This window comes from Anomaloglossus baeobatrachus, chromosome 1 (assembly GCF_048569485.1).
Source record: "Anomaloglossus baeobatrachus isolate aAnoBae1 chromosome 1, aAnoBae1.hap1, whole genome shotgun sequence".
Classification (NCBI taxonomy): domain Eukaryota; kingdom Metazoa; phylum Chordata; class Amphibia; order Anura; family Aromobatidae; genus Anomaloglossus; species Anomaloglossus baeobatrachus.
Genome location: NC_134353.1, coordinates 309076563 through 309091534, shown reverse-complemented (window position 1 = coordinate 309091534; position 14972 = coordinate 309076563). Strand labels below are relative to the sequence as shown.

The window sequence follows — 14972 nt, the reverse complement described above, 5'->3', positions numbered from 1 at the left end:
CTTCTGGGCAATATGCACATTATACCCAGCATGCATTTGGGTCACCCAGCAGCGCAGTGTTAAGCATGTCCTCGGATTAGCATGGATTGATAATTTGGTCATTCTGATTAATCCTTCTATACTCATGGATGGAAAATCCTTTAAAACTGCAGTTCTGTGTGTGCTGGAGACAGAAGGCTTCAGAAATAAAAACAGTGGTTGTTTGGATGACGTGAGATATTGCTAAGTAGTAGCACATTATCCGATATGCATGCCTAAGTACAGCGTCTTAACTTTTACAGTTTAATAATATGTTTAATGAAAATGAGGTCAGTGATAAAGCATGAAACATTGACTACAAGCTTCATGCGGACTCCATTGTTCCCACTGAGAGATATTCTTATCCCTCCCTTGTTTCTAAAGGATACTTTACAGACTACGACATCGCTAGCGATCACATTAGCGATGTGAAATTCTAGATCGCAAGTGCGATCGGGATCGCACATGCGTAAAATGACCTATGTGCGATCCCAAAAGATCGCACTTGCGATCTAGAATTTCACATCGCTAACGAGATCGCTAGCGATGTCGCAGCATGTAAAGTACCCTTAAGTGTAACACGCTTAATATGTGTTAGGCTACGTTCACACTTGCATTCAGATATTTTGTCTGTTTTGATTTTAGAAAGATCAAAAAAATTGGTCTGCACTCAGACAAGTGGGTGGTGGTGCAAGTAAAAAATGGGTCCAATCCAAGATAATAAATAAATTCACTGCTCTCATAGATTATGATGCAAAAAAATATTTAAATTTATTGAGGCGACTGTGAAGTCATTCAATGATGTTTTGACCCCGCCTGGGTCTTAGTCAAGAGTCGCTTGAGGATAAAGGTCCTGGGTTTAGCCAGCGCAGCAGCGCTGTGGCTGGTGATATGGTGATGTATCCTTGTTTTTATGAAGAGACAAACATAATTACCGTTTAAAGCATAGGACCATAAGACCCACACATTACTTATGCAAGAGGAAGCAGTTGGATGCCACTGATGAGGTCTGTTAGGTGTCTGTATTGTCTGTATTGACACTTGGCACGCCAATTGTAGAAATAATTATTTATTGAAAATTTAGACTATATACAGCACAGATGTTTCGGTCCGGTATGGATCTTCATCAATACGCACTGTTCAAGTCTGATAACGCTTCAGGGAAAGCAGGCGCTGTGTAGCAATCACAGTGTTTACCTCTGACAGCGCTCTCATTACAGCTGTGGACACCGTGATTGCTACACAGCACCTGCTTTCCCTGAAGCATGAATAGACTTTAAGAGTGCGCAATGATCAAGGTCCATACTGGACCAAAATGTCTGTGCTGTATACAGTATAGTCTTGATTTTTCAATAAATCATTATTTCTACAATTGGAGTGCCAAGTGTCAATATTAACTATTCACGGAATTGGATCCTACTTGAGCACCTTCTACAGACGTGCTGTGCTTATCTACAAAAGGTGTCTGTTTTTACAATAGAGGAATATGCACATTACATCTTCAGAGAGGAAGAGGACTTGAACTCTAGTGCCACCTATTGGATGTCGCAATCCTAAAAGTCAATATAGACCCTTTAATGAGCCTTTCTATATGACTTAGGATATAATCAAAACCAGAATCTCATTTTGCAGATATCATGTTTCAGGGTATTGCCCCTTGTCAGTATGAGATCTGATTTGGCTAAGTGAAAGGCTAAAAGGTGGATCTAAAGGGTAAGGTTTCTCCTTGTTTAAAGTGACATGACAGGTACTAGAGTTCAAGTCCTTTTCCTCTCTGAAAAGGCACTGTGCATATTTAATTTCCCCAAGAACATGCAAAATGTTTAAGTCTCCTCATCCTGGCATGCCAAACCTGGCATGGCGCTAAACACAAGGAGAAACATTACCCCTTAGATCCAAGTCTTAGCCTCTCACATAGCCAAATCAGATCTTATGCTTGCACTGATGAGGGGCAAACCCCTTAAACACTGTGTCTATAAATTGAGATTCTAGTTTGGCTTATATATCCAAGTCACATGACAAGGCTCGTTAAAAGATCAATATTGATTTTTAGGATGACTATTGCCAATAGGTGGTGCTATAGTTCAAATCCTCTTCCTCCCTGAAGAGGCAATATGCATATATTTCTCAGAGGAGCATTGTAGGCGTTTAAGTCTCCTTATATTAGCATGCCAGACTTGACATATCACTCTCCACAAGGAGAAACCTTACCCCTTAAATCCGAGAATAGAAGAAAAAACATTTTTTTTCCATTTTAAAAATTGACACAAAATGGTACCTACAGTAGAAGGACCCTGTAATAATCAGTTTGGCCCTTTTTGCTTCTGTTCCAAATTCCAAATGAAAGTCCCTAAAAAAAGAACAGTCAAACAAAATGTCTAAATGCAGGTATGAACATAGCCTCACTGGTGGATTTGAGGTATTCATTCTACGCCAAAAATCCACAGCGAATCACAGTACAATACATGTTTAGAAAGGTCTGAAGTCAGAAATCACATGTAATGGAAATATTCAGCATGAAAAATTAACAATTTCACTCCTTAAATGTATATGATTTACTGTGACATCTATGTCAGAAATAGTCTATCATATATGCATTTACTACATTTGTCACCAGGGAGCACTTGGCTGACATTTATACGATATATATGGCCATTTTATTTAATTGTTGAAACCAAAAGTTTACATACACTATCTAAAGACACAAATGCATGTTTTTCTCATTGACATGAAATCAGAATAAACCTTTCCCGTTTTAGGTCAATTAGAATTACCAAAATTATTTATATTTGCGTTTATAAAAGCGTACTATGCCTTTAAACAATATGGGACAGCTCATATGATGATGTCATGTCTTTGGAATCTTCTGATAGGTTTATTTGCAACATCGGATTTAATTAGAGACACACCTTTGGATGTATTTTAATGCACACCTCAAACACACTGCTTCTTTATGTAGCATCATATGAAAGTCAAAGAAATCAGCCAAGATCTCAGAAAGAGAATCGTGGACTTGCACAAGTCTGGCTCATCCTTGGATGCAATTTCCAGATACCTAAAGGTGCCTCCTTCATCTGTACAAACAATTATATGCAAGTGGCTTAAGGATAACAAAGTCAATGTTTTGGAGTGGCCATCGGAAATCTCTGATCTCAATGCTATTGAAAATTTATGGACAAAGCTGAAAAAGCAGGTGCAAGCAAGGCGACCTACAAACATGGCTCAGTTACACCAGTTTTGTCAGGAGGAATGGGCCCCTATTCCTACCAACTATTGTGAGAAGCCTGTGGAAGGAGATCCAAAATTTTTGACCCAAGTCATACAGTTTAAGGGCAATGGTATCAAATACTAATGAAATGTATGTAAAATCTTGACTTTGCAGAAATAAAAATGCCTTAAGGCCTTTTTCACACGTGCGTGCCTCCAGTACTTTTATGGTCAGTTGTCTCACGTACCGGAGACACTGGCACACGTAGACCCATTAAAATCAATGGGTCTGCATTCACGTGCGTATTCTGCCATGGACTGTATGTACGAGTGGAGCATACGTGTGACCGAGTGCACCACACGTAGACATGTCCACGCTTTCTCTGGCATCACGGGTGTCACACGGAACGCAATCGGCTCACACGTAACACACACGGACCACGGGCAATACGCACCTTTGACACGTCCGTGAAAAACGTGCGTGATTTTCACGGACGTGTAAAAGAGGCCTAAAACATTCTCTCTCATTATTCTGGCATTTGGCAAATATCAATAATTTTGGTTCCTAATTGACCTAAACCGGGAAAGGTTTATTCTGATTTCATGTCAAATGGTGAGAAAAACATGCATATGTGTCTTTTGAGATAGTGTATGGAAACGTCTGGTTTCAACTGTATCTACCTTTTGTCATAGAAAAGAGATGTTTACTGAAACTATTTCTGACAAGTAATTTTCTTTGGGAATTTCATAACACTCCCATATGCTAAAAATATATCATAGTTCTATTTTTTGGGTACAATATATGTATGTCCACATGATATTTTTCATCCACATAGGGAGAAATACTTAAATAACATCAGTGACATATAGTGGTCAATGAATGGTGAAGTTGATATGGTTTCCTTTCCCACATTTCTTATTGTAAGGCTCAGCCTGATTTTATGTCATTTTTTCTCATACGTGGAGAAAAAAAAATCTCATCACACAAATGATATCAGTGTGCTATCATTTTTTTTCATGGGGCCATTGACATATTGGAGACAACACGAATCTAAAAAAGACATGTCTCTGTTTTATTTTTGCGGACAATCGGTTTGTAAAAAAAGGACATTAACTGTGATGGGTCGGTTCTTGATCTATCCATAAAATGAAAGGTTAGAACATGTGCCAAAATCTGATGTGTTAAAAAACCCTAAGAGACTTATTAACACCACTGCCAATGAAGCGAAGGTGATTCATATGGGTCACTGATTTTTATTTTTCAAGAGTAATTTAAAGAGCTAGGATTTTAATCTGATTGATAGCTTTTAGGAATAAAATATTCTTTTGCACTAATCAAAATAAATTCTCCTCCAAAATTGTAACAACTTATCAAATAAAACGTTGGGTCCTCTAATAAATTGAGATATATGCATTTGTATATTTCGGCTTATATGCTATTCGTAAAATGATTTCTGTTCTTCATATGAATGTGCTTTGTGACCAATTCTACGTATTTCTCCAAGATTACCAACATATAATTTATTTTGTTATAAAGATGGCTACCAGAGCTGACTATCAAGATCAAGTTATTTTGTCATTGGAAGTTATTACAGTGGACTTTTCGTTCCTTTTATTCAATGGCAAGAATATAATACACAAGAACACACATTTTAGTACTGTACGAAACATACAAAGACAGGTACCTATGTATCACAGGAGCCTTTATCTTCTAAAAACAGTACATAAAAGTCATAGAAATATAACAAAATTGGCCAATGGCGAAATAGTAAATTATTCTACTTTCTATGGACGGTATGGAACCCCGGTGAAGTGTGATACATTACAGTATGTAACCATTGTGCACTGAGCTGGTGCTTTGATGTGTCTATACATTTTTTCTTCTGGACTGTATGTAGTACAAAGACCCTGTTTCTGGATAAAGAATGTGCTATTCCATATTGAAGGTAATACTAAAAGGGTGCAGACATCTGTGCTGCTCTTGTATTGCTCTAATATACAACTCATTGTCAATCATCCTTTTATCAACTTCAGAGGCAAAAAAGGCCGATGTGAAAAGGCGTTTCTGGCACTGCATTTAACGGCACACTTATTGTCATTTCAGGAGCTCAGTTTCATTCTTTTTTTCCTACTGAGATGAAATTACAAATTCAATACATATAAAACTGTTATCAAATGATGCTTCCGGAAAGACAATGTGAATTTATCCATTAATATTCACGAAAATCAAAATAAAAATTAAATGGATTGCATTACAAAATAGAGTGATGTGGTAGTCACCCAAAACCCTGTACAGTAATCAAATAAAAAAATTCTATGACATTCTTAAGTGCAAAAAAAAACAAATTTAGCTACTAGTTGATGTGGCAATTGACTTTTAACAATTTTACAGAAAATTATTCTACGACCGCAGAAGCAGGAGGATGACTACAGCAGTTAGGTCGTCTGAAATTCTTGAGTATTGATTGAAATACCCTGTGCTGTCTTCTTTTGTGCTTTTTACCTGAAGAATCGGAACAAATCGATTTTCGGTTTTGCTTTAATTGAGCCCTAATCATTTTTTCATGTTCTCTGATTTGTCTTTGCAAGTGGTTCTGTATAGCAATTCCTAAGGCCTCTGGGTCCATAGAAGCTCCATAAACTTCCCATGTCATGCCCTGTTCATCCCATACCACATCTTTCACACTTTTAGATGGCTGCTTTGCCTGGGTTTTAGCCTCTGCACTTGAACCTGGACTTGACTTTTTTCCAGTTGACTTGGGAGGTTCAGAGGTAGGTAAGGTGACTAGAGTTGGTTCCTTTTTCTCTTCCCTAGCTTTTCTTAGTCGAGGTGTGAGCTGTCCTGCACTCTGATCTGTAGCCGGTCTGGTTTGCACACTTAGACTGCTTGACGTTTTGGCATGTTCTCCATCATCTTGATCTTTCCTAACCAAAACCTCAAGTATTTCTTCTATTTGACCTCCAGTGGCACCAATAGTACTATTGACTTCAACTTCAACATGAAGTGGAGTGGGCCTTTCTTCCTTCTTTGGCTTTTTTATATCTGTGGTGATTATAGCCTGGGTTGAACCCTGTTCATTAGTAATTTTAAAATGAAAAGGTTTGCGATCAGAGCTACCTTCGCCCGGGACATTGAGAGTGTCTATCTGTTCACTGTCTTGCCGAATATTATGTAGTTGGATGTTTTCTATTCCACTTAAATGATGGAGCCTAGCTTTGCTGCCCAGATCATGAGCTGCTCTGAACTGAGCCTGCTCATTAAACTTGTCCTTTGTCATCTGGCAAGCTTTGGGTTGATTGCTATTCTCTATATTGATTTGGTAAACAGGTTTTACATTCATTAAAACTGGAGAGGCATTAACCATTTGCATCTGTGGCTTAGGGTGGTTTTCTCTAAGACACAACCCTTGCCCATCTAACTCACTTCTATATAAAACCTGTGAATTTCTTGCTAGCTCTGGTCTCTGAAAGGGGGACCGCATCATATCAGGAGGACTCTTTGTGTGCAACTGTAGCGGCTGAGGACCCATTTGGTCAGAAGGTTGATATCGTACTTTTGGAGCTAAGTGGTTTTGAGACAACTGTGAATGTAATGCAAAACTAGCACGGTCCATCTGAGGATTTCCCGGGTTGCCCTGATATATTATACACACTTGTTCTTGCCTTTCTTTAAGCACTGGAGAACTGGATTTCAGAAATGCAGCTAATATGCTCGGACTAGTGGACACAGATTTATTTTCTACATTTGCTACAGCCTGTACTTCAGCATCTTGCTTAGCCCAGCTCTCGAGTTGAGATGTCATTGTACCCATTTCCTTAAACTTGCAAACTAACTGTAAATCCAGAGTATTATGATCACCATTTGTATTCACCTCTTCCTCAGTCAGACTAAATTGTAAACACTCCACAATTGAAGGTTCATTGTCAAGATCTTCCATCTTTGCTTCATCTTGTGCTGGATCTGAGTTGAGACTTGTTTCTGTCTGTGTATTCTCAGTTACTGTTTCTTGGCTCGGAGAAGGAATGCGCCCATTTTTGTCATTATCTAATAATTTATTATCCACATTTTTTGACATTTCAGACATCTGTGTACTTGTATTACTACCACCTACTTGATTTACAGATTCTGTTTGAAGCACAGTTTCATCTTTTGGCAAGTGACTCTCTTCAGTTTCTGGTTTCTCAGTTGGCAGCGTAGAAGATGTAGCACTAGATGATACAGGAGATGACTGTAACTGTATTGCGTTGTTACTGGTGGCAGCATCTTGACTAGTTTCATTGATGGCTTGTGATTCTGTACTTGTTGAATCCAAGGGTGGCAAAGTAACTGATTGTGTGCAAGTCCTCAATGATGATAATGTTTTACTGGTTTGCTGTTCTTCAAGTTCACGCATATTTTCATCACTAGGACTTTCTGTGGATGTTTTGCAATTTAGATCTGTAGAACATATGCCTGTGATTTGTGCAACATTCCCATTGTTATTTGAAGTTGCCCGTTTAAGCTGGAGAGCATCCTCCTGGGATATAGGAGGGCATTCCTCCTCTTTAGACGTAGGTGACGCCTTGTCAGACCCTGAAGGATCCGGTACAGTCCCCATGGAATTTGATTTTCTTGGACAAAATCTTCAAGCAGAATTACTACGTTTTAAAAGGCAACTGCTGAACAAACAAGGATTGGGTCTTCAGTTTTCAAACCTGTATGAGAAAAAATGAAGAGTTTTAATCATAAATTTTGGGAAAAAATATAACGTAAAATGAAAAAAAATCTGATACATAAAATGAAGTTCATATTCTAAAATCCCAGTGAACTTACTATTTAACCCAGTGTTTTATGCACAGATCAAGTATATTAGCAAAAGGGTAGAGTCACACAAGCATATGGCATCCGATGACAGAGCATTAGATGCGATATGTTATTGCGAGTGGGAGCTGAGTGTCATGCAACTATGATCCGATCCTGTGTGCGATCAGATCACAGATGCGAAGGAGAGGGAGAGCGTGATCTCTCAATCTCCTCCATTGTCAGCCTGTGTGTATATCGCACTGCACTAGGATGACATCCCAGTGCAGTCGGATGTTTTACTTGCACCCATAGACCTGTATGGGTGTGAGTGATGAGAGACTTGCAAACAATCGCAGCATGCTGCCATTTTTTCCACAGTAGGTTTAGGGCTGAGGAAAAACTCGCAGCTGTGAGCTGCAGCATTGTCTGAAATGGAGCCGAGAGCAATGCAAGATTTTCTCACATTGCACTCATGCGAGTCATACACCAATGTGACTCTGCCCTAAGACACATATACTTTTGTCTAATTTAACATCAAAAGCTTATTATCATTCGGTATGAATTATTAAAGATATCTGAAACCTAACACTGAACCCAATACTCAATATGTAACTATTTAATCTAAAAAAATCTAACAATTTTTCTAATATAAATCATTTAAACATTCCCTACCATTCTCTCTGTATGTTAAATTCCTTTGTTTTGTTTTTACCACTTCCAATAATGTTTTGCTTGAATCTCCTCGCATGTACTGGGATTCTCAAACAGGGCGTCATTAGGGGGCCTGGGCTGCTGTCACTTACCATGCTTCCTTTTTCACCTGTAAACGGTATGTCACCAACCTTCCCTATTCTTTCCTTTTTAATGAGCACTGCCAGTGGGCTCACTCTCCTGCTCCAAAGAGAAGTAATGAGTGAATATTGAGTATTGGGTTCACTGTTCGGTTTCGGACAACCCCTTTAAGTGTCCTTTACAAAAGAATAAATAACTATTTGCAACACTGTAGAGAGAACATAGATTCTTTTGTTAGACTAAAGAAGAAAGTTGTGGTACTATGCTAATACATTATGATATTATACACTAGCATTAATATTTTTCTGAAAAATACTTATTTTATTAGTTCATAAAAATATGTATGAAAATTAATATATTGACAATGCAAATCTGTCTATCCACACACATAGACACACTGCACATACATACCAGTCTATCTCCTCTTTAGCTTTAAACTCCTACAATTAAGAGGCCTTTGGTCACATGACGTGATGTCACAAAGGTCCATAAGTAGTCTTATCATCAGGATATAAATGCAGGGGCCCCTATGACAATGGGGGCCTTGTAAGATTGCCCAGTTTGTTCTAACTTCTCCCCAATGCCAGTCCTGCATACCAGTCCTGTTCAGTTCTTTTTAGACTTCTGCAATTAAGAGACCTTTGGTCCCATGACTATGAAGTCATCAAAGGTCCTTAAACAATCTTAACCTTGGAATCCAAATGTTTCCCTAAAAGAATGGAGGTCCTAAGAAATTGCGAAGTTTTACTCCCCCTAACACTGGCTATGACTGTAACTAGGGCTTATTTTTGGACTAGGGCTTATATTTCAAGCATACTACAGAAATCCTGTCCAAACATGCTAGGACTTATTTCCGGGGTAGGTTTTCTATTCTTCTAATTTTGTTACTACAGTACCCTACAAACTAAAGAAAGGCCAAATTGTGAAATATACATGTTCCAAAACCTAAAAAGGATGCTAATAATAATATAAGCAACTACCAAACTATACCTTATTATCTCATGTCTTGAAATGGCATACTTTTGTGGAGTTTATTTAAGCAAACACACTTTCATACAGTCCCTGGGACTTTTACCAAACATACATAATCTGCTAGTAATCCAAATAACAGCAAAGTCTTGGGAGATCATGAAAACTCAAAAATTCTGTATAGCCTAAAAAAACCCATCATGTATAGAAGGAGCAAATAAAGAAAAATACATTACATTTGATATAAAACACTGCAGCTAAACATCTGAAATTGTAGGGAATGATGAGTTAAAAGCTGAATGGAAAAAGTATGTGCACCCCAAAATATTTTTGTAACATACAATCTTACTTTGTGTCTTACTTTTTCATGTTACTATAGTTTGAGCCAAAGTAACTGTAAGTTGTTTATCTTGTAAGATCAACCCATCCCCCCAGAATTATATAAATCTTCATCTCTAATACAATCCAGCTTAGGTAGTTTCTGACTTTCTGCATTTTACCAGCTAAAAGCAGACAGTAAAATGTTTAAGCATATTAATCTCAAGCACACTATGTACAGAGCAGCTGCCAGGCAGGGATACTGGAAGGGCGGAGGAGAAAGGCTCTGATCCTACATGTGTATATTGGAATGAACGTGCATTTCTACATATTCATAGATATAAAAACTTGTGAACAAGAAGGGGTATTTATCATGTTTTTTTAAGTAAAACTACTGTACCACAGTTGTGAAAAAGTATACAGTTTTTATCATTACAAAAAGTGCAAATATCAAAAATCACATGTGATGACAGTTAGTAGTTAGACATACATAGTTAAAATTCGGTCTCCCGTTGAAGCACATGCGAAACACGTGTCGGGACCGGGTCCACATGTGAGGCTGACAGACTCACTTTCTGCGTGCTATACATACCACAGGTAGGTCCTTCAGGTGCCAATTTACCCACCACTATATGACTTTTCTTTTTTTTTTCTGAGATTATTCTGGTGGTGTTATATACTGGTGTACTCAGGCCCTGATTTGGACCTCATCCTGTTGGTTACTGTCTAATGTATGGACATTCCATCACTCCACTAGCCCAGGGGGTATACTATTGATATCTTTTGGTTACTTAAATTGCTCCCCCCCCCCCCGGATATAGTAATACTACTTTCTTACCAGTTTTAGTTAAGGGGTAGTCTGTCTCCCTCCCTGGGACGTTTTTTCTCTCTCTGTCTCATCTAATTGGATTTTAACTATGTATGTCTAACTACTAACTGTCATCACATGTGATTTTTGATATTTGCACTTTTTGTAATAATAAAAACTGTACACTTTTTCACAACTGTGGTCCAGTAGTTTTACTTAAAAAAACATGATAAATACCCCTTCTTGTTCACAAGTTTTTGTATGTATTCTATGGGGTCCATGTATATTACAACAAATATGAGGTCCACTCTACTAGGTCTCTGTTTTTCTAATATTCATAGATATGTGTGCGAGCTCGCTGCATGTATCCAGCTATATGTGCAACTATATACAAATGTATAGGGATACACCTTTGAAAAATCTTGATCAGGTTTCTCCTTCAGTCTCATTGTCATAAGTATATAAAATCAAGCACCTATCCATGTAGTCTACCTTTCCAAACATTTATGAAATAATGGGTCCTTCCTAATGCTTCAGCATATCAAAACATTTTGGACAATTGCTTCCAACTTTGTGGGAACATTTTGAAGAAGGCCCTTTACTGTTTTAGTATGACAATGCACCTGTGCATAAAACAAGGCCCATAAAAGACATTTTGGAAGAGTTTGGTGTAGAACTTAGCTGAATGGTACACAGAACTGATCTAAACCCCATCGAACACCTTTGGGATGACATAGATTATTAGTGTGTGATTTAACAAATGCTCTTCTGGATTAATGGCCTAAAATTGACACAGATACAATGCAAAATCTTTTACTAATCCTATCCAGAAGAGTGGAAGATGTTTTAGCTGCAAAGGAGTGACCACTACATATTAATATCTATGGATTTAGAATGCGATGTCAAAAGCTCTTGTATGATAAATGTGTAGCTGTCCTTATATTTTTGTCTACGGTCCCCCCGTGTTTATCCCGGTATCTAGTGATATGAGTAGGTGAGTAGTGCTGCCTTTTACTACACGGCACATGGAAGGCCCTGTCACTCCATGTGGATTTCTTCTTATTTTGTTATGATGCAGCTCTTCTTGTGGCCTTGGGCAATTGCCCATAATAATCTCTCTATGATCACGACTGAGGAATAATCTTCCCTTTCCATCTTCCGGGTCACGTGGGGTTCTTTCCCCTTTAGCACCTTTCCCTCTGGTTCTATTGTATATGTTATATATTTTTGTACCCAACAGCACATTATAATAAATATTTAATATCTTTCTAACTTTGGCTTGTATGGGCTTTTTCTTATTAAGCAAATTTAAAGACTCTGTCTATCTTGTTCTCATTATTTATGAGTGGTAGCTTGAACTATTCTGTGATTTACCTGTGTGTCCTGCATGTTTCAAATAGTGTATATATATAACATGAGTTTTAGGTGGGTGAGGAAAAAATTCTGCAAAGTAGAATGCTTTCAAAAAAGCACTCCTCCATAACACTGCAGCAACAAGCAGAACAAGTAGTAACGTTAAGCAAACTAAGAAAGTACCAGGTGTCACTAATATCTGCAAATGATCAAATTTCAAGCATCTAGCTCCTAGCTGTGTTAGGCTGCTTTCACACTACGTTTTTTTAACATCCGTCATGAACATTTTTAACGCAAAAACGGATCCAGTGCAAATGCGTTTTCATTTCAATGCATTTGCAATGGACTCGCGTCAACATGCGTTCACCTGCGTTTGCGTGCGTTATAGTGAGGATTCAGCGACTTGCAGTTTTTTAACTTTTTTCAAAAACGTTACTTGTAGCGTTTTTGAGCTGCGTTCAAATACTGCAAACTGCTGGATCCTGACTAAACAGCATGCAAACGCAGGTGAACGCTGGCATGCTGATAGACAGGATCCTGCTTGCTCTACTGGGCATGCACAGAAACCAGCCTGGGTGATCAGTCTCCCCCGCCTGAGAGCGGAGGACGCTCGTAACCAAGGTAAACATCGGGTAACCGCGGTCTTAGTTACCCGATGTTTATCTTGGTTATGTGTGCAGGGAGCCCGGCTCCTAGCAGCTGCAGACGCTCGTAAGCAATGTAAATATCAGGTATCCAAGCAAGTTACCCGATGTTTACCTTGGTTACGAGCCTCCACAGCTGTCAGATGTCGGCTCCCAGTCTTTCACGTTCAGTTCCACTGACTCCCGATCACATGACTCCAATGCCCGCCCATAAACTTAAAGTGACAGGATCCTGCAAAATAACACATGCGTTTGCATGTGTTTTTCTTTGCAAAAACAGGATCCGCTTTTGCGTTAAAAAAACGTTCATGATGGATGTTAAAAAAACATAGTGTGAAAGCAGCCTTATAGAGAAGGGACATAAAAGCCAGATTAAAAGAATTTTTTTTAGCTACATGAAACCTTACAAATTGGATAAAGACTGTTGGTTGACAGTGCCACATTTCATTAACTGAGAGGGACAGAATCCTTGATCTGAGAAAACTTGCTTTCCCACTCCAGCAGATGGAAATGTGTGTAGGCCAAGATGTCAACACAGTTCAAATATTGTGCGTTTCAATGCTTGGGTGAACAACAACAAACTGGAATGATAACAAGGGACACATAGACGCAAACTTCTGCACCAGATGGATTGGACGGATTTTCAGAGTAGAAGAATGATGGGTAGTGATCCATTCTGTATTGCCAAGGAAACCGGACATCACCTGCCAAGCCAATGGTATCAAAGAGTGTCTACAGAAACCATGAGAAGGCTTTTACTACACAATGGGACTACGAGACATTTATCCAGCTTCATGTATTCCATTGATCTCATGCCACTGCTTTCAATACCATTATTCTTCAGAACAAGACAACAACAGTAGAAGCTGAAATAGAGATCTCTGCTCCTCAGGATTCCTCATGAATTCTTCTTTTGTCTTGGACAGAATGATATCTGGAGATTGGTCTGAAGACCATAAGGGCAACATCATGAGGAGGCCTACATGAGAGAATGTGAAAGTGTTCCAGAAATCATTTTGAAACACTACAATGCCAGGCTGAATGTTCTCCTGCTACTGTGAGTCTGACATGCTACAATGGCATGCAGCATGTCTACACTTGTCTCTGATCGAGTCTGGATTGATTGGCGATTGCAAAGGGAGCTGCCAAGTAGTAGAAAAGGATGATATTAAATAAAGTGATATATTTTAAAAATGTTATTTCCTTTTGTTCATGATTTGCATATTATTAACATGTCTATCAATCCTGTGATTTTTATACTTCCACGATTTTTCCCCTTGGTGTTCTAATTTTAATATTGAGGTGTGTAGAAATGTTAAAAGTTTCCTTTAATCAATTAACAAAATGTAAAGTGAATGAATAAAAGAGAAGTCTAAATCAAACCAATGTTTGGTGTGATGCCCTTTGCCTTAACAACTTAACACCATGGCCAATTTCAGTTTTTAGGCTTTCTATTTTTACTCCTCTTCTTCCAAGAGCCATAACACATTTACTTTGCAGGACGAGTTGTACTTTTGAATGGAACCATATAGTGTACTGGAAAATGGGTAAAAATTCCAAGTGCGGTGAAATTGCAAAAAAAGTGGAATTCCACAAATGTTTTTTTAGGTTTTCTTTTTAACAATGTTCAGTATATGGTAAAACTGATCTGCCGGTATGATTTTCCATATCAGTACGAGTACATAGATAACATGTATACTTTTCTTTCAATATAAGTAGTGAAAAAAATTTCAGAAAATTGTAAAGAAAAAAAAAAATTATTTGCTTTTGCCGCCATTTTCCGAGAACATTTTTATTTTTCGAGATCCAGAGTTTAGTGATGGCTTATTTTTTGCGTCCTAAGCTGACGTTTTTACTGATACCATTTTTGCGCAAATGCAATTTATTTCAATGTTGCAGTGGCCCCCCCAAAAATTAATTCTTTTGTTTTGATTTTTTTTTTCCGTTACGCTGTGCACTGATTGCATTAATTTATTTTATATTTTGATAGATCGGACACTTCTAAACACAGCAATACCAAACATGTTTATTTTTTTATTGTTTTATTTTCAATGGGACAAAAGGGGGGTGATTTGTGTAT

The 14972-nt window shown here is 38.2% G+C and overlaps 1 protein-coding gene across 1 annotated transcript in view; it reads right to left on the bottom strand.

The window, feature by feature from the left end:
• Positions 1-547: 547 nt before the first annotated feature.
• Positions 548-14972, bottom strand: part of GPRIN3 (GPRIN family member 3) — a 189938-nt gene continuing 175513 nt past the window's right edge. The window contains exon 2 of the mRNA XM_075351108.1: positions 548-7920. Within this exon, the coding sequence (XP_075207223.1) occupies positions 5622-7823 (2202 nt within the window). The 5' untranslated portion in view covers positions 7824-7920 and the 3' untranslated portion in view covers positions 548-5621. The remainder of the gene's footprint in view (positions 7921-14972) is intronic.